At 43.3% G+C, this 24,016-nt stretch overlaps 2 protein-coding genes across 5 annotated transcripts in view; both read right to left on the reverse strand.

Moving 5' to 3' along the window:
* Positions 1–1,526: 1,526 nt before the first annotated feature.
* On the reverse strand, positions 1,527–11,790 carry GPR75 (G protein-coupled receptor 75). Of its 3 annotated transcripts, none has more exons than XM_032352117.1 (2): positions 11,271–11,790; positions 1,527–5,515 (listed from the first exon to the last, which is right to left on the reverse strand). In XM_032352117.1, the coding sequence occupies exons 1-2, from the start codon at positions 11,371–11,373 to the stop codon at positions 4,104–4,106; spliced, it is 1,515 nt and encodes a 504-aa protein (XP_032208008.1). In that variant the 5' UTR covers positions 11,374–11,790; the 3' UTR covers positions 1,527–4,103. The 3 variants fall into 3 exon arrangements, with proteins under 3 accessions (XP_032208008.1, XP_032208007.1, XP_032208010.1); XM_032352116.1 differs by having other exon boundaries at positions 1,527–5,824; positions 11,271–11,378; XM_032352119.1 differs by lacking the exon at positions 11,271–11,790 and adding an exon at positions 5,703–5,810.
* A 4,076-nt stretch (positions 11,791–15,866) lies between these two features.
* Positions 15,867–24,016, reverse strand: part of PSME4 (proteasome activator subunit 4) — a 112,416-nt gene continuing 104,266 nt past the window's right edge. For both annotated transcript variants that reach the window (XM_032352115.1, XM_032352114.1), the window contains 4 exons: positions 21,250–21,412; positions 18,750–18,883; positions 17,969–18,107; positions 15,867–17,417 (listed from right to left, as the gene is read on the reverse strand). In XM_032352115.1, the coding sequence (XP_032208006.1) occupies positions 17,973–18,107; positions 18,750–18,883; positions 21,250–21,412 (432 nt within the window). In that variant the 3' untranslated portion in view covers positions 15,867–17,417; positions 17,969–17,972. The remainder of the gene's footprint in view (positions 17,418–17,968; positions 18,108–18,749; positions 18,884–21,249; positions 21,413–24,016) is intronic.

Consider the following 24,016-nt stretch of genomic DNA (forward strand, 5'->3'; position numbering starts at 1 on the left):
GTAGAAGGGTATTACTCCCAAATGTAGAGCTGCTAACCAAGAAACTACTCCAAATAATAGTTTCAAAGAATGATCCTTAAAAAAATAAAAAATAAAAAATAAAAAAGAGAGAGAGAGATCCTTAAGTTATTTGTCAAGGGACCACAGTTTTGAGGTTTCCCCCCAGCTTATACATACCATATAGATTACCAACTCTAGGATACACATTTTTGCTCTTGGCTTTTAGCTCAGAGGAGGAGAAACTGCAGCTGTCTTTGGTCATCTTGAATCTGAGTTCATCTAAAACCAGCAACCTCCACCACGCTGCCTAAATTTTTTGGCCCCAATGAGATCAAAGTGGGGAAGTTTGTACCACATATGCCTTGGCTCCAAAGATTGGCCCCACTGGATCTGTCTGGAAAAATGGTTGGTGATGAGATTGCCAAGCGAACCAGTGATAGGAAGGGCCCGAGGATGACTGTGAAACTGGCCATTCAGAACAGGTAAGGAACTGCCAAGAGACAGAAAGAAGCAGAAAGACATTAAGCACAGTGGAAATGCCACTTGAGAGTGTTTTGATGAGATTGTCAACATTAGGGACGCCTGGGTAGCTCAGTTGGTTTAGGAACTGCCTTCAGGTCTGGTCATGATCCTGGAGTCCCAGGATCGAGTCCCACATGGGGCTTCCTGCTCAGCGGGGAGTTTGCTTCTCCCTTTGACTTCTCCCCTCTCATGCTCTGTCTCTCTCAAATAAATTAAATTAAATTAATCTTAAAAAAAAAAAGAGGGAGAGAGACATCCTCAACATTGCCCGATAGAGCACTGATGCAGCACTCTCTGGAAACTTTGAAGAGATCCTGAGAACGCAGGGCAGTGATTGGCTCAGTGGGTGCAGCATGAGACTTTGGATCTCAGGATTGTGGGTCTGAACCCCACATTGGGCATAGAACTTACTAGAGAAAAAATTAAAACAAATAACCCACAATCATTTCATCTCTTAAGAGAACACTGGGTATAGGGACGCCTGGCTGGCTCAGTGGGTTACGTTGCTGCCTCCGGCTCAGGTCATAATCCTGAGATCCTGGGATCGAGCCCAGCATCAGGCTCCTTGCTCACTGGGGAGCCTGCTTCTCTCCCTGCCTCTGCCTGTCACTCTATCTGCTTGTGCTCTCTCTCTCTCTCTGACAAATAAATAAAATCGTAAAAAAAAAAAAAAAAATGGGGCACCTGGGTGGCTCAGTGGGTTAAGCCTCTGCCTTTGGCTCAGGTCATGATCCCAGGGTCCTGGGATCGAGCCCCGCATCAGGCTCTCTGCTCAGCAGGGAGTCTGCTTCCCCACCCCCCTCTCTGTCGGCCTCTCTGCCTACTTGTGATCTCTCTGTCAAATAAATAAATAAAATCTTTAAAAAAAAAAAAGAGAGAGAGAGAGAACGCTGGGTGTCAACACATTGTTATCCATCGTGCAATAATCATCATTACTTTCCTCTCGTGGTTTTCAGATGATTGGATGGGAAAGTCATAGGACTGCAATCCGATGTTCAGAAATGTTAGGGTTTTCAATATTTTTATTTTCCAAACATTATTTTAAAAGAACATTAAAAGCATCAGAAATACAAATCTGCCCTAAAGGTTAACATCAGAACAATTATAAAATGTTTGAAATACATCACATACTTTGCATCACAGTAAAGCGTCAAGAGAACTAATTAATATACCCTGCTAATAATTAGTCATAGTCAACTGAATTCCCATTATTTTTAGTTCTCAGTTTAGCCCTTATAGAGAAGTTATATATGTCTACCTGTATCTCCCTCTATAGATAGACATATGTAACTTACAAAGAGATAAGTTTTATCTATGTCTGTATCTCTGCATAGATGTAGAGATAGATGGGAAGGAGAGCTAAGAATCTAGCCCAACATGTATTTCATGCAAGTTACGTCAGTAATTTCTTGATGAGCATACAGAGACTGAATACCTCATATGCGCATGCTTACTTTTCTTTATACTATTAACGTCTACTTCCTAAAGATGGATCAGGTCATCTCAAACGCAAAGGTTGTACAAGAAACCTGTTGGTTCAAATTTTACGAGTAGGAATTACTTTTTAAAAATCTCTTATTGAATCACACTGGAAATGCCTAGCCAAAAAAGAGATACATACCTTAAAAAGTATGAAGTATCTTCTTGATTAATCTTAGTAATTGTAAAGCTGTTTGGCTTACTGGAATAAATACCTAGTTCTAAATTTAGACAAAAGTCTAATTCCTAATTAGAATTATCTTCAAATGATCTTGGAAAAGGATACTTGATTTCTTAGTTCTTTGTTAAAAAGGGGTAACAGGCTAACCTATCTCGTGGGAGTATTAACGAATGAAAACAGTGTTGTATTAAAAATATAAAAGCATAATTGAAATAGGTTATAGTGACTTCCAAAAATAGCATTCAATTACAAACAAGAAAAAAATGTGACAGAGTGGTTATTTTTTCTTCTGTTAGAAAATTTAATTAGCAAAAATAAAGGAAGAAAAGGAAGGAAGGGAAGGAGAAAGTCCTAAAAGGTGAATTTAAAAAGAAAATAAAACCCATATCTCCTCCTTAAACCCCACAAACAGAATGACTGGTCGGTGCTGGAAAACAGCAGCTGGTTGAGCCTGTGCAGATCTCAGGCTGAGCATCTACTAGGGGTTTCTCTACGCTTTGTGGTGCACTTGTATTTGGGAACAGCCTGGAGAGGGAGCTGTACATTGAATACCTTCCTCCAAAACAATAGTTCCTTCCAACCTGCAGTAACAGTTCTGGAATATAACAATTTCTAAAGATAGGTTTTGGATCTTGACGCTTGTCTTGAGTCTAACAGCTATAGTTCAAAAATTGTATCAAGTTCAAAAGCTAACTGTATAATGAAAATATTTTTACGTAAAAATATGAATTTACTGTTGTTATGCTAGCAATTACAGAGTAGGTCATAAAATTAGTTCTAGGCGTAGAAATACTTAATCTAGTTTTCCTTATCACCCATTGCCAAGATTAATGGGAGAGAAACAGCACAATTAGTTTGAAAACACATAATCTTAAGAATTTTTCTACTGTAGTGATATTTAAACAAAGACAAAAAAATTATTTTGAAATAGTTACTTGGCTACTCTTTGTCAGCTTGTTAACAAACCACCCTCACACAGACGGAACAGGGTAAATCAGAATACTCCCAATCTCGTTCTCACACCTTCTTAAGCAATAATGGAGATCATCTAACACACGGCAGGAGTCCGGGTTGCTTCCCACATCACCGACACCCTGGCTCAGAGGACCAGTTAGTGCCTCTGCTCCTAGAAATCAGGGTCCTCTACTATAAGTACAGTCCTCTTCACCAGGTTTCTTGGGTAAGCTCATTCCAAAATAGAATGATACATTTTTAGCAAGCAAAAACATATTTCTTAAAAAACAAAACAAAACAAAACAAAACTATACAGTTAGTCAATTCATACAAAATAATAGCGTCTATCATAAGAAATGGTAGCAATCATAATACTTGGTTGACTGTCTTAGGAAAGCAAAATACCTAATGCCTGTGTGTCTTGGGTAAGGTAATTACTGAGAATATGTTTCTCACTCTCTGCTTTGACAATGTATTATTTATTCAAATAAGCCTGCTACCAAAAAAGTGCATTGTTCCCCATTTCAACACTTCAATAATCAAAATTTGCAGTTCAATTAAGAAAAAATTCACTGCAGTGAAGATCACACCTTCACATTTAAAAAATCCAGCTTGTGTGCACTTTGAAGACCTGAAACACGGACTCAAACGGTCACAAGCTGTTCATTCTCCTTTAATAGATTAGCATGATCATTCCTGGCATCGATTTAAAAGTTTAGTACCAAAGATCAGAGCACAGGTCAGGGTACAAATCTAAATTATAAATGTTTACATCAAATCTTAAAACGTCAGGAAACCGCAAAGTGAATTGATAGATGCTAATACTTGAGACAGAAGAAAATCCTGCCAACCGTTCCGCTGAACCGGTTAAGTTTTCATCTGCCGTTGGTCTCACAAAAGTGAAAAAGAAATCCATTAGTATCCGAAACAAAACCAGTTTGTGCATGAGTCTCCAGCTTCCAGGACACTAAACGGAGGGCACTGGGATCTGCTTGGCCGACGTGCTCTCGTATTCTTGCATTAAATCATTAGTGGTGTGATAATGCATGGCAATATAGGAATTGGCAAATCCGAAAGAGTTTACTGGCTGTAAATTCTGCGGGACGCTCTCTTCCTGGGAGGGGCTGCTGTTATAAATGCTGTAGTAGGGTTCGATCCGGGTGTTGATGGGGGTTGAGCTGCTCTGACCGTAGTGCTGATGCCCAGCGGAGATCTTGGGACTGACCACACTTTCCTTCGAGTGACTTGGGCCGCAAGCCTGGTCCACAAATTTCTTCTGGGGCTTTGGAGACAACATGTAGGCGGAGTTGGTTTCATGATGGGAGGACTTGTTTCTGTTGACCTCCAGGTTCCCTTTTCCCATGGCTCGAAGTCGAGTCTTCTGTTTGCAGCAGAAGAAACCCAGGCCGATGTACTGGAGGCACCAGAGCACTTTCCTTCTCAGCCCCGCGCTGTTCCGAGAATATATAAAAGGGTTTAACCCTGACTTGAAAAATATGAGGGTAAATCCAAACAGTTCAAACTGGTAGAGGACGAAGCTCCCGTTGCTGGACAGGACCACCTGCACCAAGGAGATCCCCAGGGGAAGACAGCACACCAGGACGGACAGGACAATAATCACGCAGGTGACCACCGCCTTGGAGTCCTTAGCCGTGGACAGATTGACAGCCGACACGAGCTGGAGCCGGCTAGCTGCCGGGGTGGGCATGTGGTTCAGGCTCTTGGTGTACCCGTGGGTCTGGATGTGCTGCAGCTTGTTGTAATTCTGGTTCCGGTAGAGAGCGGGCCCGGTACACTGCACGGGATGGCCCCCTCCCTTCCCAGGGGCCCCCATGAAGGGCTGCGGTCTGGAAGCATCCACTGAGATGACCGGGGGGCACTTCCTGACTTGGGCGTTCTTCCGCAGCGTCTGCGCAATCATGATGTAGGAGACCGACACCACCGCCACACAGAAGGTGAAGTCCACCACGTACAGAGACACGATGGCTTTCCCTTCTCCCGCCGTCAGACTGGACATGGGAAGGCAGAGGTGGGACTTGCTGGTTTTCAGGGTGCCCAGGGTGGCCAGAGTGAAACTGGTGGCCCAGAGAAGCAGAGTGAGAAGCACGGTGCAGGGAAAGGAGGCCGTGCGGTCGGGCTGCTTCCCCAGCACCATGCGGAGCCGGTGCAGGGCGATCACCGCCACGGTCTTGAGGGACATGATGACGAAGCCGGCGCTGGTGATGTGGAAGGTGAAGCAGAAAGCATCCGGGATGCTGCTGGCAGGGCTGAAGAAGAGCACGAAGGTGAACATGGGGGCGGTCACTCCACAAATGAAGAGGTCACAGAAGGACAGGTTCAGGATCATGAAATCAAAGTTGGTTCTGAACTTCCTAAAGGCTGGATCAAAGAAGGACAAGAAGACAATGAAGTTGCCATAAGAGCCCAGGAAGAAGATGACCGCCAGTAGAAAAGTACAGGTGACCAAAGTGGCCGTGTGGATGAGGTGCTGGAGGTCCCCCGGGACGGCAGTGCTGTTTCCTCCCTGGGAGCGAGGCCCTTGCAGCCAAGTCCCGTTGGGACCAACCTCCAGGGGCTCCATGGAGTTCATCTTCAGACCGGATGGACTCTTCCTTCTGGGGCAAGGGAGTCACGGCCTGGACTCACAGCTGCCACACATGCGACAAAAGAGGCCCAAGGCAGAAAAGCCTGCGCATAGAAATGCACACCCAGAGACAGAATTAATGGAGAGAGCAGTGTGATTTCAGGATTTTGTACAAAAGGACTAGGGTTTTTTTTTTTTTTAGCTCTGACCTGAGGCAGAGAAAGCATTTCTTCTCACAAGGCCCAACACAGAAAAGACACAAACACCTCAAAATACATTCTTCCAGCTAATTTCAGGTTTCCTGGCATAGAGGTTTGCAAAACCATTTAAGCATCATTTAGAGAGAGTGGGTAAAAAAAAGCAGATTCCTGGGCCCCACCCTTTGAGTTTCTGGTTGAAGGGTACGCAGGTGTTACTCTTGGAAATCTTCTGGTGCCTCACACTGGAGATCCAAGAACGTTATTTCACCAAAGGGATCACACCCTACTTATAGCCTAATGTGGTAAATCATGTGACAGAGTAAGAGTAGGGGAACCTAATCCACCCTGGGGTAGAGGCTGAGAGAGGCTGAAGGGAGTGGTGCTGAAGAGGAGCTCGCTGTGGCGGGAGGGGCCGGGCAGGGACTGGGGGGAAGGCAGGGAGTAGGTCTTACAGCATGTGCTTAAGATACAAGCCGGAGGGTATTGCTGAAGTACACTGTGGCTCCCACAAATCACAAACAAATCCTATTTCTTCCTTCCTTCCTTTCTTTCTTTCTTTCTTTCTTTCTTGTGTGTGGTGGGGGGCAAGGGAGTCACGGCCTGGTCTCTTTTTTTTAAGATTTTATTTATTTATTTGACAGAGAAAGAGAAATCACAAGTAGGCAGAGAGGCAGGCAGAGGGATGGGGGAAGCAGGCTCCCTGCTGAGAGGAGAATCCCCAGGTGATCCCAGGACCCTGAGATCATGACCTGAGCTTAAGGCAGAGGCTTAACCTACTGAGACAGCCAGGCGCTCCAACAAATCTCATTTCTTTTCCTAGGAACAAGCCTTTATTTTCTATCATGTATCATTTCTTCTCCCTGCTGGTAATTTCTTGGCCAACTCCCCATCTTCCTTCAGAAAAAATTTTGTGGACTATGTTTGAGAGGCAAAAATGAAAGCATTCATGGGTGTCAATTATATTCGAGATTAACAAGGTGAGCACCCATTTGTCAACTCTCAACCACTGTACAGAGGTGAGTTCTTATTCCAACAGCAATATCCTCCCGTGGAAGCAGGAGGCACACATCCACTCATGCATTCATTGGCTCAGTTTACATTTATCCCGTGCACACTCTATGCCAGCTTTATCCTAGGGTCTGTGGGTGGACAGAGGAGTAAGACCTAGCCTCTGTTTTGAAAGAATTAATTTCTTTTTCTTCCTGCTCTTTATTCTCTTCAACTTTTTTTTTTTCCTCCAGTGAGATTTTTTTTTAAGCCTTTTTTTTTTTTTTTTTGACAGAGATCACAAGTAGAGAGGCAGGCAGAGAGAGAGGAAGGAAAGCAGGCTCCCTGCTGAGCGGAGAGCCTGATGCGGGGCTCGATCCCGGGATCCTCGGACCCTGGGATCATGACCTGAGCCGAAAGCAGAGGCTTTAACCCACTGAGCCACCCAGGCGCACCTCCTCCAGTGAGATTTAAAGTACTCTCACACATCTTGGGCTGTTCCAGATCCCAGAGCCCTGTGGGTCCTGGTGCTCTCTCTGCTCTGAAAGATGCTTCCAGTGGGAAGTTGTATCTTAGAGACTGGTGCATTGCTCTTGACAACTCAAATGTATTGCTTGAATTTAGCATTTTAGGAGCAATGGCACTGGGGAGGTCAAGGGTGATGTCCCAAATATTTAATCACCAGCTCCTAAGGGGTCTCAGAGGCCTCCAGCTGTGTCAAGGGTTAACCCTTCAGTTGCTGGATCCTGGGGCAGAGAGAAAGAGGGGCCAGGTGATGATGGATTCCTAAGGGCTCTGAGCAGTTACCCGAAGAGAAGTCTCTCTACATTCAGAAGTAGGTATGGCTATGCCAGTGAGAACGGGACAAATTTCAGTCCTGGGGAAGTCCATATACCTAATGGTATATTGGTATATATATTCTTTATGAAGGAAGAGATGGCCTCTTTATTCTCAATGGTCAAACAGTAAAGATCATGATATTATGATGAATTTCTCCACTGGCAAGGAGACCAGCTTTTCTGTACTTTCTTTATAAAATTTCTCTAAGGGAAAAATATAAATTTCTACCTTTTGTTTCTTGATTAAAATTAAAAAATAATGGATAGCTTACTGTTTTCACTTAAAGACCCCGTGCCTGCTTCTGAACCCTTTTTGATAGCTCCATAGTAGAAACAACAACTTTTACTGTTTGTTTTTTCATTGTTAATTGGAGGATTGGTATTAGCTAATGAAAAGAAAAACAGCAAACAAAACTCAGTTTGAGGAGGCAGAAAAGCAGAGAGGTGATACTATTGTTTCTAGCAAAGGGGAAACCCTTTGGAGGCAGGGAAATGAACAGGGGTGAAGATCAAAGTAGGAATTGGGTTTGGGAAATTCAAAGTATGAAGCATCTGGAATCGATGCTAAGAGAAATATCGAGTAAGTCGGTAGTAATGAAGAAGTGGGGTAGATGGAGACTATGGAGACCTCAGGCTAGGAGATTATTTGGAAACAGAACAGTCAAGGGGAAGATGGAATAATAAGACACCAACATTATTCAAGAATAAGAGGCGTGGGGCGCCTGGGTGGCTCAGTGGGTTAAGCCGCTGCCTTCGGCTCAGGTCATGATCTCAGGGTCCTGGGATCGAGTCCCGCATCGGGCTCTCTGCTCGGCGGGGAGCCTGCTTCCCCCTCTCTCTCTCTCTCTGCCTGCCTCTCCATCTACTTGTGATTTCTCTCTGTCAAATAAATAAATATAATCTTTAAAAAAAAAAAAAAAAGAATAAGAGGCAGGAGGGGCGCCTGGGTGGCTCAGTGGATTAAGCTGCTGCCTTCGGCTCAGGTCATGATCTCAGTGTCCTGGGATTGAGCCCCGCATCGCATCGGGCTTTCTGCTCAGCAGGGAGCCTGCTTCCCTTTCTCTCTCTGCCTCTTTGCCTACTTGTGATCTCTCTCTCTCTGTCAAATAAATAAATAAAATCTTTAAAAAAAAAAAGAATAAGAGGCAGGAGAAAAAAAAGACTTGGAATTGCTGAGGGCCAGCTTCCACTTTTTTCACAGTTATCATTTTTTCAATGTATTTAAAAATTTTCAAATTAAGGGGCACCTGGGTGGCTCAGTGGGTTAAAGCCTCTGCTTTTGGCTCAGGTCATGATCGCAGGGTCCTGGGATCGAGCCCCGCATCGGGCTCTCTGCTCAGCCAGGAGCCTGCTTCCTCCTCTCTCTCTCTCTCTCTGCCTGCCTCTCTGCTTACTTGTGATCTCTGTCTGTCAAAAAAATGAATAAAATCTTTAAAAAAAAAATTTTTTTTTCAAATTAAAAAAAAAGAATTCGAGGTCAGTAATATAATTATCAGTATCATTAACAGTATGTTAACTTTGTTGAGTGCTTATGATGTGCTGGGCCCTGTTCTCAGTGTTCCATGCTATTAACTTGTTGAATCCTCACGACCAAGAAATAGTACAACTCATCCCCATTTTACAGATAAGGAAAGTGAGCTGGAGAGAGAGCTCCTAATTTAAAGCAGTAGGGCATAAATTTGAAGCTAAGCAGGTACTCTCTACAGCTCATCCCCACCGGCTCAACTGAGCATAACAACAGATAGGGGCAGTCCTCAGGTCAGAAGACAGTTACAGCAGCCTTCATTTACTGGGTGATTAGCATACAAACCAGAAGCCTTACACAAGCTATCAAACTTTACTTCACTCTCAGTACAATCCTATGAAGTAGGTATTACAATCCCTCCCCAGCTCTAAGTTCCTGGAACTCAAAAGAGGAACACAGGACACACTTCCATGTACCTTTTTGGCAAAGTTGATAATTATGGTTGTGGCATAAAGTAATTATAAGTCATTCCTATTGGAGCATTAGGAAAAAAGAGAAAGCAATGAGAGGCGGGAAGAAAAGGAAAAGCAGAACATAGAATAGAAATATAAGTTTTGGGGCGCCTGGGTGGCTCAGTGGGTTAAGCTGCTGCCTTCAGCTCAGGTCATGATCTCAGAGTCCTGGGATCGAGTCCCTCATCGGGCTCTCTGCTCAGCAGGGAGCCTGCTTCCCGTTCTCTCTCTCTCTGCCTGCCTCTCTGCCTACTTGTGATCTCTGTCTGTCAAATAAATAAGTAAAAATAAAAAAATATATATTTAAGTTTTGGCAGACAAACTTACAGAGTAAAGGAGAAAATGAAGGAAAAGTAAGCCCACTTCTGGGACTTTTAAGAAAGAGGAGGCTGAGATCGCTGTTTCAAACGAAGTTATGATGGTAGCTCTATAAAATTCAGTGATTCTCCGCGCGGGGGTGGTGAATGAATGCTTATTTGGTACTGCTATATAGTAAATACAGTTTACCAACAACGTTCCTTTCAATGCAAGCATACTAGAGGCTCTTTATTTCTGGCACCATAAGTAGGTGATTAAAGTCATAAAATCAGAAAAGTTTTAAGTTGGAACACTAGTCTTTGGCGGGCCTGTTAGCCACAGTTAGAATTAATTAATATCTATGTGCATCTTGTTACAACTAAGGAGGGGGGATCCTAAAGTAACTAGTAAGCAAGGAATAGTAAATGAAAATTTGTGTAAAGTGGCAATGATTTCTCACTAAGATGTGTTAAAAGCCTGTGAAAATCTGATGTGCTATCTTAATATTTTAGTCCATATGAAAACGTTTTGTTTGAGCTTTTACAAGTTAGCTCCTGGCTGGAGTTCTTCCATCTCTTCCCCCGCACCCCCTTAATGCCTTAAATTCCTTGAGAACAGGCATTTTTACAGGCTAACCCTCACAGAGAGCAAGGTTCTGTGCTATTATTATCCCCATTGTATTTGTATTAATCAGGAAAACCTCAGGGAAGTGAGATGACTTGCCCAAGGTCACTAAGATTCAGGTTAGATTTATCTGATTTCAGAGCCCATGCTCTTTCTTCCCAGTTCAGCTACCTCTTGAAGCCCGGAGCAGCTGACGGGTTGGGGCAGGGTCAGTGGATGAGGGAGATGGGGAGGCTAAGGAGGTTCCCCCCCCCCAAATCTGGGGATGGAGAGCGAGGATTTGGGAAGGGGAGGTCGACCCCAGCCAGGGACTAGCGGTGGCAGGCGCTCCCCGGGGTGCGAAAGGTTAGGAAGGCCTACTTCGGACCTGGAAGCTTGCAAGATAATCGGCGGAGGGCTGGTGGGGGGCTGAGAGCTCACACAGGGCATGGGCAGTGTGGGGAACCCGTTCTGCGTCCCGGCATAGCCCGGGAGCCGGCCCCGCAGGGGCGAGATGGCTTCCACGCAGGCCGCGCCAGGAGGGCAGGTGCGCGCGGCCCAGCTCCTCCTAACCCGTCGGCTTCCCGGGGCCCGGCCCTCCCGGCCCCCGCGGGGCGTCCTCCTCAGGGGCCCGCGCGGCCTCTCACCTGCCCGGTGGCCGCAGCGCCGCCCCCCTCCTCCATCTCGGAGCCCGGACCCCAGCTCCGCCCGCCGCCCGGAACGAGGCCCGGCTTGAGGCATCATCGCCATCGCCGCCGCCGCCTCCGCGCATCCCGGGAGCCGCCGAGCCGGGGGCGCCGAGGCGCAGTCACCGAGACGCCGAGGGCGCCGCCCCCTCCCGGACACTCGAGCCCCGGCGCCTGCCTGCCCCCCGCGCCCTCAGCGCCTCGCGGGCCCCCGGGGCTGGCCGCGGCCGCCGCCCCGCCCTCCGCCCCCCACGCCGCGCCGCTGCCCGGCCTGGGATCGCGGTTCTGCCGCGCGGGGACCTGGGTTCGGAGGCGGGCGAGAGCTGGCGCGCAGAGCAAGAAGGGGCCTGCGGGCTGGGCTGCCGCAGGCCGGCAACGCTGCCCGCCCCCTCCCTCACCCCATGGCCACAGCGGGTGGAGAGCGTGGGACCCGCGGGTGGAGAGCATGGGACGCGCGGGTGGCGGGGCTCCCCTAGGTGCCCGGGGCTTCCTCCTGGCGCGGCAGCTAACACTCTGCCTCCTAGATTCAGCTGGCGTCATCGTCCACTTCGGTTCTTAGAGACAGTTTGTAAATGAAGTCATCATAACAGAATTTAATTTTTAAAACACTATTATTTGAGAAAGAGAGAGCGCGCGCGCAAGAACGGGGGTGGGGTGGGGAGGCGGGTCGGGGCGGGGAGAAACAGACTTCCCGCTGAGCAGGGAGGCCTATGCGGGGATGCGGGTCTCCAGCCTAGGACCCTGAGATCATGACCTGAGCTGAAGTCAGAGCTTAACTGAGCCACCCAGACACCCACAGCATTTCATCTTTTTAAATAAGAGAACTGTTTGGTACCAACAAGCACCAAAGAATTTGACTTAGGTGTAGAACATCTCCCCCAGTATCCTGTGCTTTCATCAAGAAAAAACAAGAGAACTGGGTAATTTATGAAGTAGACATTCAACCTACGTTTGACAATGCTATTAGAATTCTGTGTAGAAAAAACTGCAGAAATTTTCAGTTAATTCCCACATAATATTCCACTCCCCAACCACTTGCAGTGAAGCGGTTCTAATCAATGTTGTCAGTTATGATGAACTCTGGCCCTAGAAATAAGCAATTGAAAGGGAAGACCCACTAGTATTTAGAGAATTCTAACCTAAGTTCTATCCCTCTCCATATGGATTAGCTACTGAATAACTGCCGGCTGATTTCCAGGCATCTGGCCACCTTACAGGAGATTACAGTAGATGACCACCTTCCAGCTTGGGCTGGAAGGTGGCCATCAGAGTTACACCTAGAGAATTTATACCCGGGGGGGTGGGGTGGGGGGGGGACAAAACCCAAGCTGTAAAAGAGTCTAGAGAGGAGGAAATCGGGAACAAGTTAGTCCCATCAGCAAGTCTAAAGCTACTAGAATTATGTCTACAAAGTGTACAGTACCTGGGTGGCTCAGTTGGTTAAGAATTGGCTTCTTGATGTTGGACTCAGGTCATGATCCCTGGGGTGGTGAGATCCAGTAGGGCTCTGCAGTCAGTGGGGTGTCTGCTTGGGATTCTCTCTGTCTCTCTTCCCCTCCCCACACCTGCACTCTCTCAAACAAATCTAAAAAAGGCGGGGGGTGCTATCAATTTTCAGGGAAACAAGCATTCTGTCATTGGCAACGCAAATTCATACGTGTGCACGTGGAGGAAAACATATTAGAGCAATTACAATATCTAGATTCTTGACCTAAAATTTTCCTGAGGAAATAATTTATCCTGAAATATTTATCCTGAGGAAATAATTGAAGAAAAATGTTTTAAGCATGAAGTTATGAAAATATTTTTTAAAAAGATTTTATTTACTTGAGAGAGGGAGAGAGAGAGAGAGCAAGCAGAGGGAGAGGAAGAAGCACACCCCTCTATGAGCAGAGCACCCCACTTGGGGGTTGATCCCAGGACCCTGACATCCTGACCTGAGCTGAAGGCAGATGCTTAGCTGACTGAGCCACCCCAGTGCTCCGAAGTTATGAAAATATTCATTGCAATGTAATCTGTAGTAGAGAAAACTGAAAAACCCTAATGTTCAACAATGAAGAAACACTGAACACATTTATATTAACAAGGCAAATGGTCTTTGTGCACAAAAATAACTATGAAGATTATGTAGAAAAAGTTGATTTTTTAGTAAAGCAAAATTCCTCTGGCTACACTACTAACCACAACTGGCCTACAATCCAAAGGGCTTGGCAATGTCACGTATCGGGAGTATTTACAAACAGCTTTTTCATACTTTTTCAAAAACTACTTGTTTTTTTCACAAAACTTTCATTCACATTAAGAAACTAGGTGGCTAAATTTTCTTCCTAAATATTGAAATATAATTTGCAAAGTTTTTGTTTTTTAAAGGGTCCACTCAGGGCGCCTGGGTGGCTCAGTGGGTTAAGCCGCTGCCTTCGGCTCAGGTCATGATCTCAGGGTCCTGGGATCGAGTCCCGCATCGGGCTCTCTGCTCAGCAGGGAGCCTGCTTCCCTCTCTCTCTCTCTCTGCCTGCCTCTCCATCTACTTGTGATTTCTCTCTGTCAAATAAATAAATAAAATCTTTAAAAAAAATAAAAAAAAAAAAATAAAGGGTCCACTCAGAAACTAGATTAGCCATGACAACCTCAAAGATATACTTTCCCCTTCCCTGACCTAGAAACCTACTCGACTCTTCTTTCACACCCGAACAGCACTGACTTCTCAACTTTGGCCCGCTTTTGCCATCCTTAACACTGTTCCTGCTGCTGTTCTCCATTCTTTTAATGCAACATACATTTAAGAACTACTTTAGACCATAGTAGCCACCCACCCCTTTTTTTTCCCGCATCCCTTTAAGTATTGAGGCCACTGGTAGAAAATTTAGGGAATTAAGTCATTCACAGGATGACCAGATTGGGGGATCAAGGTAATAAGCAACATCTACATCCGATGTCAGAATTACAGAACCTCAGATTAAAGAATCCTATTTCTAGATCTACAGTGGGCCTTAAGAACCTTCACCAGAGGTTTTCAGTTCTGATGTACAGCTGAAACATATGGAGCTTTTATTTATTATTTACTTATTTAAAAGATTTTATTTGACAGGGAGAGACACAGTGAGAGAGGGAACACTATCAGGGAGAGTGGGAGAGAGAGAAGCAGGCTTCCTGTGGAGCAGGAAGCTGGATGCGAAGCTCCATCCCAGAACCCCAGGATCCTGACCTGAGCTGAAGGCAGACACTTAATGACTGAGCCTCCCAGGTGCACCTATATGTAGCTTTTAAAAGACACTGACGTTTGGGGCATGTGGATAGCTCAGTGGGTTGGGCATTGGGACTCTAGATTTCAGTTCAGGTCATGATCTCAGGGTTCTGGGACTGAGACTGGTGTGGAATCCTGGAACCCAGCAAGGGGGCTCCGCACTCAGCAGGGAGTCTTCTTGGGATTCTCTTCTCACTCTGCCCCTCCCCCACCTCACACAAGCATGCACTAAAAATAAAATAAATCTTTTTAAAAAGATACTGACATCTGGGGGCACCTAGGTGGTTCAGTTGGTTGGGTATCTGCCTTTGGCTTGGGTCATGATCCTGGAGTCCTGGGATCGAGTCCTACATCAGGCTTCCTGCTCAGTGGGGGGCCTGCTCGCTTTCTCTCATAAATACACTCTTTTCTTTTTTTTTTTTTTCAAAGATTTTATTTATTTATTTGACAGAGAGAACACAAGCAGACAGAGGCAGCCAGAGAGGGGAAAGCAGGCTCCCTGCTGAGAAGAGAGCCCGACATGGGGGCTCGATCCCAGGACCCTGAGGCTTAACCCACTGAGCCACCCAGGTGCCCCCTCTCATAAATACAATCTTTAAACAACAACAAAAAGGACTGACACCTGAGCCCCTCCCAGAGAAATTCTGAGCGCAAGATGTCACAGCAGGTGCCCAGTATCTTTTATTTTTTAAAGTTCCCACTTGGGGCTTCCCTGCTCAGCGGGGAGCCTGTTTCTCCCTCTGCTAATAAAATATTTAAAAATAAATAAATAAATAAATAAAGTTAGTTAGTTCCTACTTGAGGAACTTGCTAAGGCATGGTTCAATACAGTTTATTTTAGAAAAATCTGTGGTTAATATATAATGTAAAGCCTCACAACTTAAACTGTCACCTCAGGGCCAGGCATCAACATCATGAACTAGCAGCATGAATTTAAATTCACATTTTAACAAAATCCCCACGTGATTCTTAGGCACATCAATTTGAGAATCAATGATCAAGACCAGTGCTATCCTACAGAACTTTCTGTAATAAAAGCATTTGTCTGTGCTACTCAGTAAGTAGCCGTACCACTAGCCGTAAGTAGCCAATGAGCACTTGAAATGTGGCTACTGAGGCTGAGGAAATGAGATTTTAATTTATACGTAAATAGTAAATAGTAGCTATTGGCTACTGTACTGGACAGGTCTGATCTAGGTAATTTGGTTTGGTTGGAGAGCATGTAGATCCAGGTCTACGGATGCAAAAGGAATGCATGAGAGTCACTGCCTACAGAACTGTCTTCTCTTCTTAATGAAGACAAAAGCCAGATGTTAAAAACAATCCATTTATTGGGTTTTAAACTAGTTACACAATTGAAATCATCAGTTTGGCACTACTCTATACAGGGATTATGCCTGTGTACGCTGACAATTCAATACTGTACCAGGACCTCTGCTGTGCTTAGGTCTGTATGGAGTCATTAGCAAGTAGATACTAAAAAATATACTGTAGTGTTCCTTTAAGGAAGACTGTACAGGGTGTGTTGCAAGATGACATTCACCAGCTTGTGAATTACTTTAACCTAGAAGATACCTCCCATTCTATAAACTTGTCATAGGCAAACATGTGCTGTTTGCATTTAGGGATGCACACAAAATGTTACATAAAAATCCAGACATTCTAAAGATAAATGAACTCAAACAAAACCCCCACACCTCAGCTTTTGTAACATGAAAAGATAGGGAAAATAATTTAAAAACACAAAAAATGGCATTCAATTGGTACAAAAGCCAAAAAGTCACTATAATAAAGAGCTACATGTGAATCTTTACAAATTAATTACACAATGCTGCTGTGTAAAAGGTTGCATCTGTACAAAGTCTTGCCAGTGCTATCTCTACAGTTTATACAGTCTTTTACATCTATATAACATTTATTAATAAACAAGTCAATTAAATATAAAGACTTATTAGTCTCTCAACGATTCTGCAGGCAAAAAAAAAGGAAAGGAAAAAAAGAAAAAAGAACAAAAAAAGAAAAAAACTTACAGAATTTCCACAAACACAGCAGTCTTCCATTAGATGAAATATAACAGTTTTCAAAGAGGGTTGATCAAACAGTATATGTAACGAATACAGGTAAAAATCAACCAGTCAGGGTTTTTATTGTTGTTGTTGTTTATTTTCAAAATCACACATTGTATACACACACAACAATCAATCAAAAATTTATTCACCAAACCCCCAGTTTTTCAGCAACTGCTCTTTCTAATCAGCACCAAAAACTCCAGTCTGTGGGAAGCACGTGGACACAGCCTTCATTTCTGTGTCTTGGTGGAGCACTCCATCAGGTCCTTGGTTACATTCGAGATTTGCCCTCTTTTCCTTCCCTCTTCATGGCTCTCCAGACCCAAGGCTCTCAAAGGCTTCGATTTACGGCTCACAGCCCTACTACCATCTACACCCAACAGCCATTTGGAAAAAATTCAAAATAATTTGAGATGAATGAAATGACGGGACCTGTGTTACAGATAGGTATTTTCCATTACAAGTGAACTGTTTATTAATGAGTTCCTAGACTCTGTTTGGTCTTGGATGCCATGATCATATTGGGTAATTATTTCTAGTCTGAGACATTGTGGCTTTGTCAGATGCCTCAAAGAAAAAGTGATCAATACTCTGGAGACACTTCCAGACAAGTTAGGTAATCAAATGGCAGCTGAGAACCTGTGGAACGGAGACTAATGAGACCAAACACAGAAGCCACCAAAATGATGAGAGCTCAGCGGAGGCAGAGTTTTAAAACCTGCAGAGAGCCGCCACAGATGGCACCTGAGGATCTGGAATTTTTGATGAAAAGAGCTTGAAGTGAGGACTACTCATCTGTATCAGGGAGGGAAAAAAGTCTCCGTTAGACAAAAGGACATGCAACTCTAAAGCACAATAAGTGAAATTTCCTTTCCTCTTCTTCACCTAGTGGAAAGGTTTCTGGGGGGTTCTCTTTAGCTCAGGATGGATAAGAAATACTCAAGAATCCAGATGAAATGTTCTCACTACCGTATACAACCTAAGGTCCTTAGGGCAATTAAAATGCCCAGGCCCCACACCGGAGGCAAAGGAGAGTAAGATTTCTTTTAACTAACCACTCCCAGGGTAATAAGCACTATCATTTATAAAGATCCAAAAGCAGTCACATCAATTCTCTGCATTATTACCTGAAGCAGAGAAGCAGGGAAAAATTCTCTGGAAACTTATATGCACTGGCCATAGCAAAAATCATACTGACATTTTAAAAAAATCATCTAAATGAGGACATCTAATATTGTCAGCAAAAAGAAAAATTTATGAACACCCACTTCTCAGTCATCAAACCAAAGATACCTATCTGCCTGAGGATGTCAGACTTCTTTAAACTCAGCATCTTGCCAACTTACCCTTCTATGCATAATAGCACGGGGACACAAGGAGATCGGTGAGAACAAGCAGCTGGTCATCTGTGAATTGCTGTTTGTGTTCCTGCCAGTTGTCATGGTGCGTCCTTCGGAAATTGGATAAGGTCTTTTTCACAGTCATCTGTAGGATAGGCAACCCATATACATTTTATTTTAACTTCTGCAAGATTAAGATTATATTTAGGATAATCTGAGCTATGTAAAAATCTCTCTAGACTCAGATCTCACACTTCACCGGGTGCTGTAAAGCCAACAAGCCAACTGCAACTTCGCAAAGCCACCGAGCTCACTTTAAAATGACTGGCTGCACTTTAGGACAAGCTCCTGGCATTTGCCCCGTGTTATTAAACCAGTTTCAATACACAGCCATGTCTATTTCCCAAGTGAGAAGGACAAAGCCATTGGTTTTTGCAGTCGTTTAGACACAGCTGTTCTCTAATACCATCACAATTTCCTATTTAGTATTAGCTCACAGTTAGATACTTCCTAGATATAAAATATTAGTAAAATAAAAGTATAAAGGTTAACTATCCTGACAACATTGACAATATTTTACTCCCACTGGGCTGGGAGAGACAGAAGCTTTATTAATTTCCTTGCTACCAAAAGATCTCAAATATACATGAAAGCAAGGCCTCCACAAGATCCTACTAATCACTGTTGAGTAGGCTTAGCCCTGGCTGACGTACTAGTAGCAGCAGCTTTCTCAAAAACATCACTGATACAATATGTGTGCAAAGAAATCAACAAAGAAGAGTTTTACCTCAATTGGCTGTGGATCATTCAGGTGTGCACTGAGATTCATAAGGAGCTGGGGCATCCAGGTGGGAACATCGTAGGGACTAGAAAGAACACATGCACCAAGTCCTAGCACCCCAGCATGACGTTTGACCAACTCTGAAAAGCAAAAACAACAAAACCCCACCAATATATGTGCAAATATTTACAGGATTCTATTGAACATGTCACAGTGAAATAAAATTAGTTTTCGATAAAGCTGTTGTTGATATGTGAATTTCTGCATTTAAAATGCATCTGTGTGTACACACACCAAAGGACATGATTTTCAGGCTGAACTAAAGACACAGCTGTCCTTCAATGACAGTGGAATTACATCTAAGTCAGAAATGCATAACACATTTGTTAGGACTTACACAATAACAGTTTCAACCAATTCATATCATATGCAAAAGTGCAATCCCTGATCTTAAAATAACCAATTAAAATCAGATCCCACTTTTCTGGATAGATCCACAGAATGGATAGATTCATGAGGTAAACATACTGTATATGAGGAATGTCTGTTTCTCAGAGCTGCAGTGTGTCTGTATTCTACAGTCTCCATTCTTTCTTTCTAAGATTTAGTCTTTCTCTAGTGATAGAAACTACTGCTTTCAAATTCTCCTGTTTTTCATTAAAGTTGTATGTGTGTATTATATGTGTATACATGAAATATGGTGCCTAGGGAATTGAAGTTAATAAAAAAGGAATACAAAACAGAATTGTAAATAATGCCATTTGGGATAACAAAGGTCTAAAAATAAAACTATTTTCGGGGCGCCTGGGTGGTTCAGTGGGTTAAAGCCTCTGCCTTCGGTTCGGGTCATGATCTCAGGGTCCTGGGATCGAGCCCCGCATCGGGCTCTCTGCGCAGCGGGGAGCCTGCTTCCTCCTCTCTGCCTGCCTGTCTGCCTACTTGTGATCTCTATCTGTCAAATAAATAAATAAAAATAAAAAAGATAATAAAAAAAAATAAAACTATTTTGATACTTAAGTATTAAATTATTAAAAAACAGTTCTCAAGCAAAGCAACTAGAACATTCATTGTATTAGGTCATTATATGACTTAATTAAAACCCTTTTGTAATCAGCACTGAAGAGCTTCACATTCCAAGCACTTCCTGCAAATCCAGTAAGCTTCCTATTAAGAGTTGTTCTATATATTTTCCATTCTTCCTGTGACTATAGGTAGCAGTGGCAAGGTCAAATGGCTCTTTGCAACTGTTTGTTTATTATTATTTTTTAAAAATTTTATTTATTAATGAGAGAGAGAGGAGCAGGTGGGAGGGTTAGAGGTAGAGGGAGAGGGAGAAGCAGACTCCCCACCGAGCAGGGAGCCTGACGCCAGGCTCAATCCTGGAGCCCTGGGATCATGTCCTGAGCTGACTGCAGACACTTAACCAACTGAGCCACCCAGATGGCTCTACTTATTTATTTATTTATTTTAAAGATTTTATTTATTTATTTGACAGACAAAGATCACAAGTAGGCAGAGCAGCAGGCAGAGAGAGAGGAGGAAGCAGGCTCCCTGATGAGCAGAGAGCCCAACGCGGGGCTCGATCCCAGGACCCCAGGATCATGACCCGAGTCAAAGGCAGAGACTTTAACCCACTGAGCCACCCAGGTGCCCCTATTTTTTAAAAAAGATTTTATTTTTATGTAATCTATGTACCCAACATGGGGGCTTGAACTTACAACCTTGAGATCAAGAGTTGTATTCTCCACTAACCGAGTTAGCAAGGCGCCCCACATTTAAATGTCTCTTTAAATATGACATAGTAGGGTGCCTGGGTGGCTCAGTTGGTTAAGTCACTGCCTTTGGCTCAGGTCATGATCCCAGAGTCCCGGGGTCGAGTCCCACATCAGGCTCCCAGCACTGCAGGGAGCCTGCTTCTCCATCTGACCTCCTCTCTCATGCTCTTTCTCACTCTCGCTCTCTCTCAAATAAATAAATAGAATCTTAAAAAAAAAAAAAAAGTGACATAGTAATCAGATCTCATTCTCCTGTTTATCTTCTTGCTTAATTAGAGCAGAAGCTCCTGTGAGGACTTCTCTCACCCTCTCTCCAAATGCCCAAGGAAGTATTAGTGAACAGTGCCCCCTCCAAACAAAAGCTTGTTTCGTTTTCTTGGTATTTTCATTGTATATTTACACCTAAGCTATAAAATCTAAAAACAAGTATTTTATACTCTCCAAAATAACTCATTCTACACCCCTCTTTATATAAAGTGATTTCATGTGGACAGGCAAACCTGATTCATTTCACAGGTGTATGCCGCAGCGCACAGGTTTCTCTGTGCCTCTCAGTTTTCGCTCTTCTCTTCCAGGTCTGGCCTGCTGTAGGCAAAGCTTATTGAAAGCAGTGATAACTATTCCTAGGACCTAGCAAAGACCCAGGTACATACAAGTATTCAATAAATATTTGTTGAGTAAGCCTGGTTAATTCCCAAAAGGACGTGCGTACTTTATACCAGCACTGTTACCTGCAGAAGGAATCGTATCTCCTACGGAACCAGGGTCTCGCTTTCTTTTCTTCGGTAGTTTCGTTTTGCAAAGTTGCTCAAAATGAATCTGCATAGGGCTGTCCATGGTAAGGAAGTTACACTGTAATAGACCGCTTAAGGTGGTAGCAGCCATTTCTCGAACCTGTAGAGATAATCAATTCTTAATTTAGAGCAGAGATGCCAACCGTCAGGGGAATACTGGAGGCTTGGAGAGTGGTGGGAACGGGCTAGGGGACTTCCCCAGACTTCTGTGTGCAAACTGTGAATACTCTCATGCTGGTTCTTCTGGGAGGATTCATCAGATTTTCAACAGGTCTGTGACCTCAAAATGGATGAAAGCCACTATATTAGGGCTGCACCAAGTTAATGTTTAACTATTTCATACAAAATTTAATTTCTCCATAAATTATTTTCCCACTGACCGGCAGCTGTCCTTCTCAGGGCTGGAACTGTAAGTGCAGTGCCAGAGCCCAACATTAAAATGAATTTTTCCTGGACTCCACACCTCTTTTAACTGCTGCTGTCATTTACGTTGGGAACACAAATACAGAGCAATCTGTATAACTGGCATATGTTGTAGAGATTTATATCCAGTTTACTTCTTAGGAATTTCCCAGGCTGCTGTCAGACTACAAACAAGTTTACCGAAGTACCAAATGCAAAGTGGAACACAGTCCATTTCAAAATGGAATGGGAACTCAAGTTTTGGGAAAACAAAAAGACCCCAATAAAATGTTGTCATCTTATAGACATCACAAAATTGCTGCTAACATTTCATAAAGATAGGCAATAATAATTTTGGGGGAAAAAACTCCGCCTAAATATTTTGCTGTTTATTGCTTCGAAAGGTTTTTTCTTAAATGTTTTGACAGTTTTGGGGGGTACTTAACATTTTCATTATACTATTAAATGAATTACATTATAATCTGTTTTACTACATCATACTTGGTTGCATTATTTCCTTTCATACCACAATTCTTTCTTATAGTCAACTACTGATTAGAGTGCTTTCATCTTCTCACTACCATGAGAATATTCTTAATTTATATATTTTTTCCCATATTGCAACATATTTTTTAAGAACAGATTGTAAGAATTACTAAAGAATTACTAAATTTTAATGTATGATTCTAAGATTACTAAATTTTAATGGGTGAACAACTTCACTGTTAACTTTGTGGCTATCAGTTGCTTTTCAAAAGCCAGTGCTAACAGACTATGACACAAGACTACGTGGAGTACTCGCGACATACCTTGCCAACTCTGTTATCATCATTATACATTTTAAGTAGGCTCTACGCCCAATGTGGGGCTTGAACTCATAGTTCTGAAATTGAGTCACAGGCTCTGCGTCAGCCAGGCAACCCTAAACATTTTCCTTTAAATCTAACAGTTTTCTTTAAACATTTCTCATTTAGATTATTACAAAGTGTTTCAGTATTATGAGTAGCTCTTGCTAATTATTACTGATACACAGTATTCTGGGTTTTTTGTTAAAGATTTTATTTATTTACTTGACAGACAGAGATCACAGTAGGCAGAGAGGCAGGCTCCCTGCTGAGCAGAGAGCCCGATGTGGGGCTCGATCCCAGGACCCTGAGATCATGACCTGAGCCGAGGCAGCGGCTTAACCCACTGAGCCACCCAGGCGCCCGCACAGTATTCTGTTTTAAAAAATATGACAGAGGTGCCTGGCTGGCTCAAATGGTAGAACATGGTACTCTTGATCTTTGGGTTGTGAGTCTGAGCCCTACGTTGGGTAGAGATTACCTAAAAAAATAAAAAATAAAAAAAATCTTAAAAAAAAAATGATAGCTTTAATGGATGTCATGGTTTTATTTATGGTAACAGTTACGCTTAAGCCTACTACATGGAATAGAAATATAATTCATGAAAAAGTTCTACAACAAGGTCCAACAAACAATAAATGCAATTTAATGTCACTGCTGTAATATGTAAAATTAGGAAACACTGATTTTCAAGATTTCCACCTCTTCATTTCTATTCCTTTAGTTATGAAAAAATACAAGTTAAAAAAATTACAGATAGCTGTAAATATTTAAGCCTTTTCAAGCTGTTATAACCAACTGTGTGTGAGTACCTAAGGGGCTAGCAATATCTACTCCCAGAACACAAGAAACCTGGATTCCAAAATGAATAGCTCATTAGGGAGCTGGAAAAATTTCCATTCTCAGTTTCCTATGGATGCAATCTATTTTTAGTGCTCTCAAATAGAATATATAATTACTGGGAGTGCTCCACTACATAGAAAACCCAAACAATTAAAAAAGTACAAATTTCGCAAAAATTTCAATTACATTTTCTTTACCTAAGGCCAATTTCAAAAGCTGTAACTTATTCCTTATTTATTATAACACACTTTTCTTGTATTATACTATATTGACTAAGAGATTTATCTTTTTGTACAAAATATCAATGTAACCTCACCACAAAGTTGCCTTATAATTTCCCTACCAAGGAAAATAAAAAGGGGCAAAAATTCTAACTGAACTGGATAATAGCATCTGTGGGTAGACTTTTATTCAGAGAGCACAACAGTGTATAAGAGTGGAGGGGGCGGGGCAGAGGACGAGGGAGAGAGAATCTCAAGCAGGCTTCACACCCAGCTCAGAGCCTGATGTGAGGCTCAATCTCACAACCCTGAGATGAAATCAAGAGTCAGATGCTTGGGCGCCTGGGTGGCTCAGTGGGTTAAGCCGCTGCCTTCAGCTCAGGTCATGATCTC

Source organism: Mustela erminea, chromosome 7, assembly GCF_009829155.1.
Source record: "Mustela erminea isolate mMusErm1 chromosome 7, mMusErm1.Pri, whole genome shotgun sequence".
Classification (NCBI taxonomy): Eukaryota; Metazoa; Chordata; class Mammalia; order Carnivora; family Mustelidae; genus Mustela; species Mustela erminea.

Coding starts and splice junctions, on each gene's coding strand:
- GPR75 (XM_032352116.1), bottom strand. CDS start 5,726: ATGAACTCCATGGAGCCCCTGGAGGTTGGTCCCAACGGGACTTGGCTG.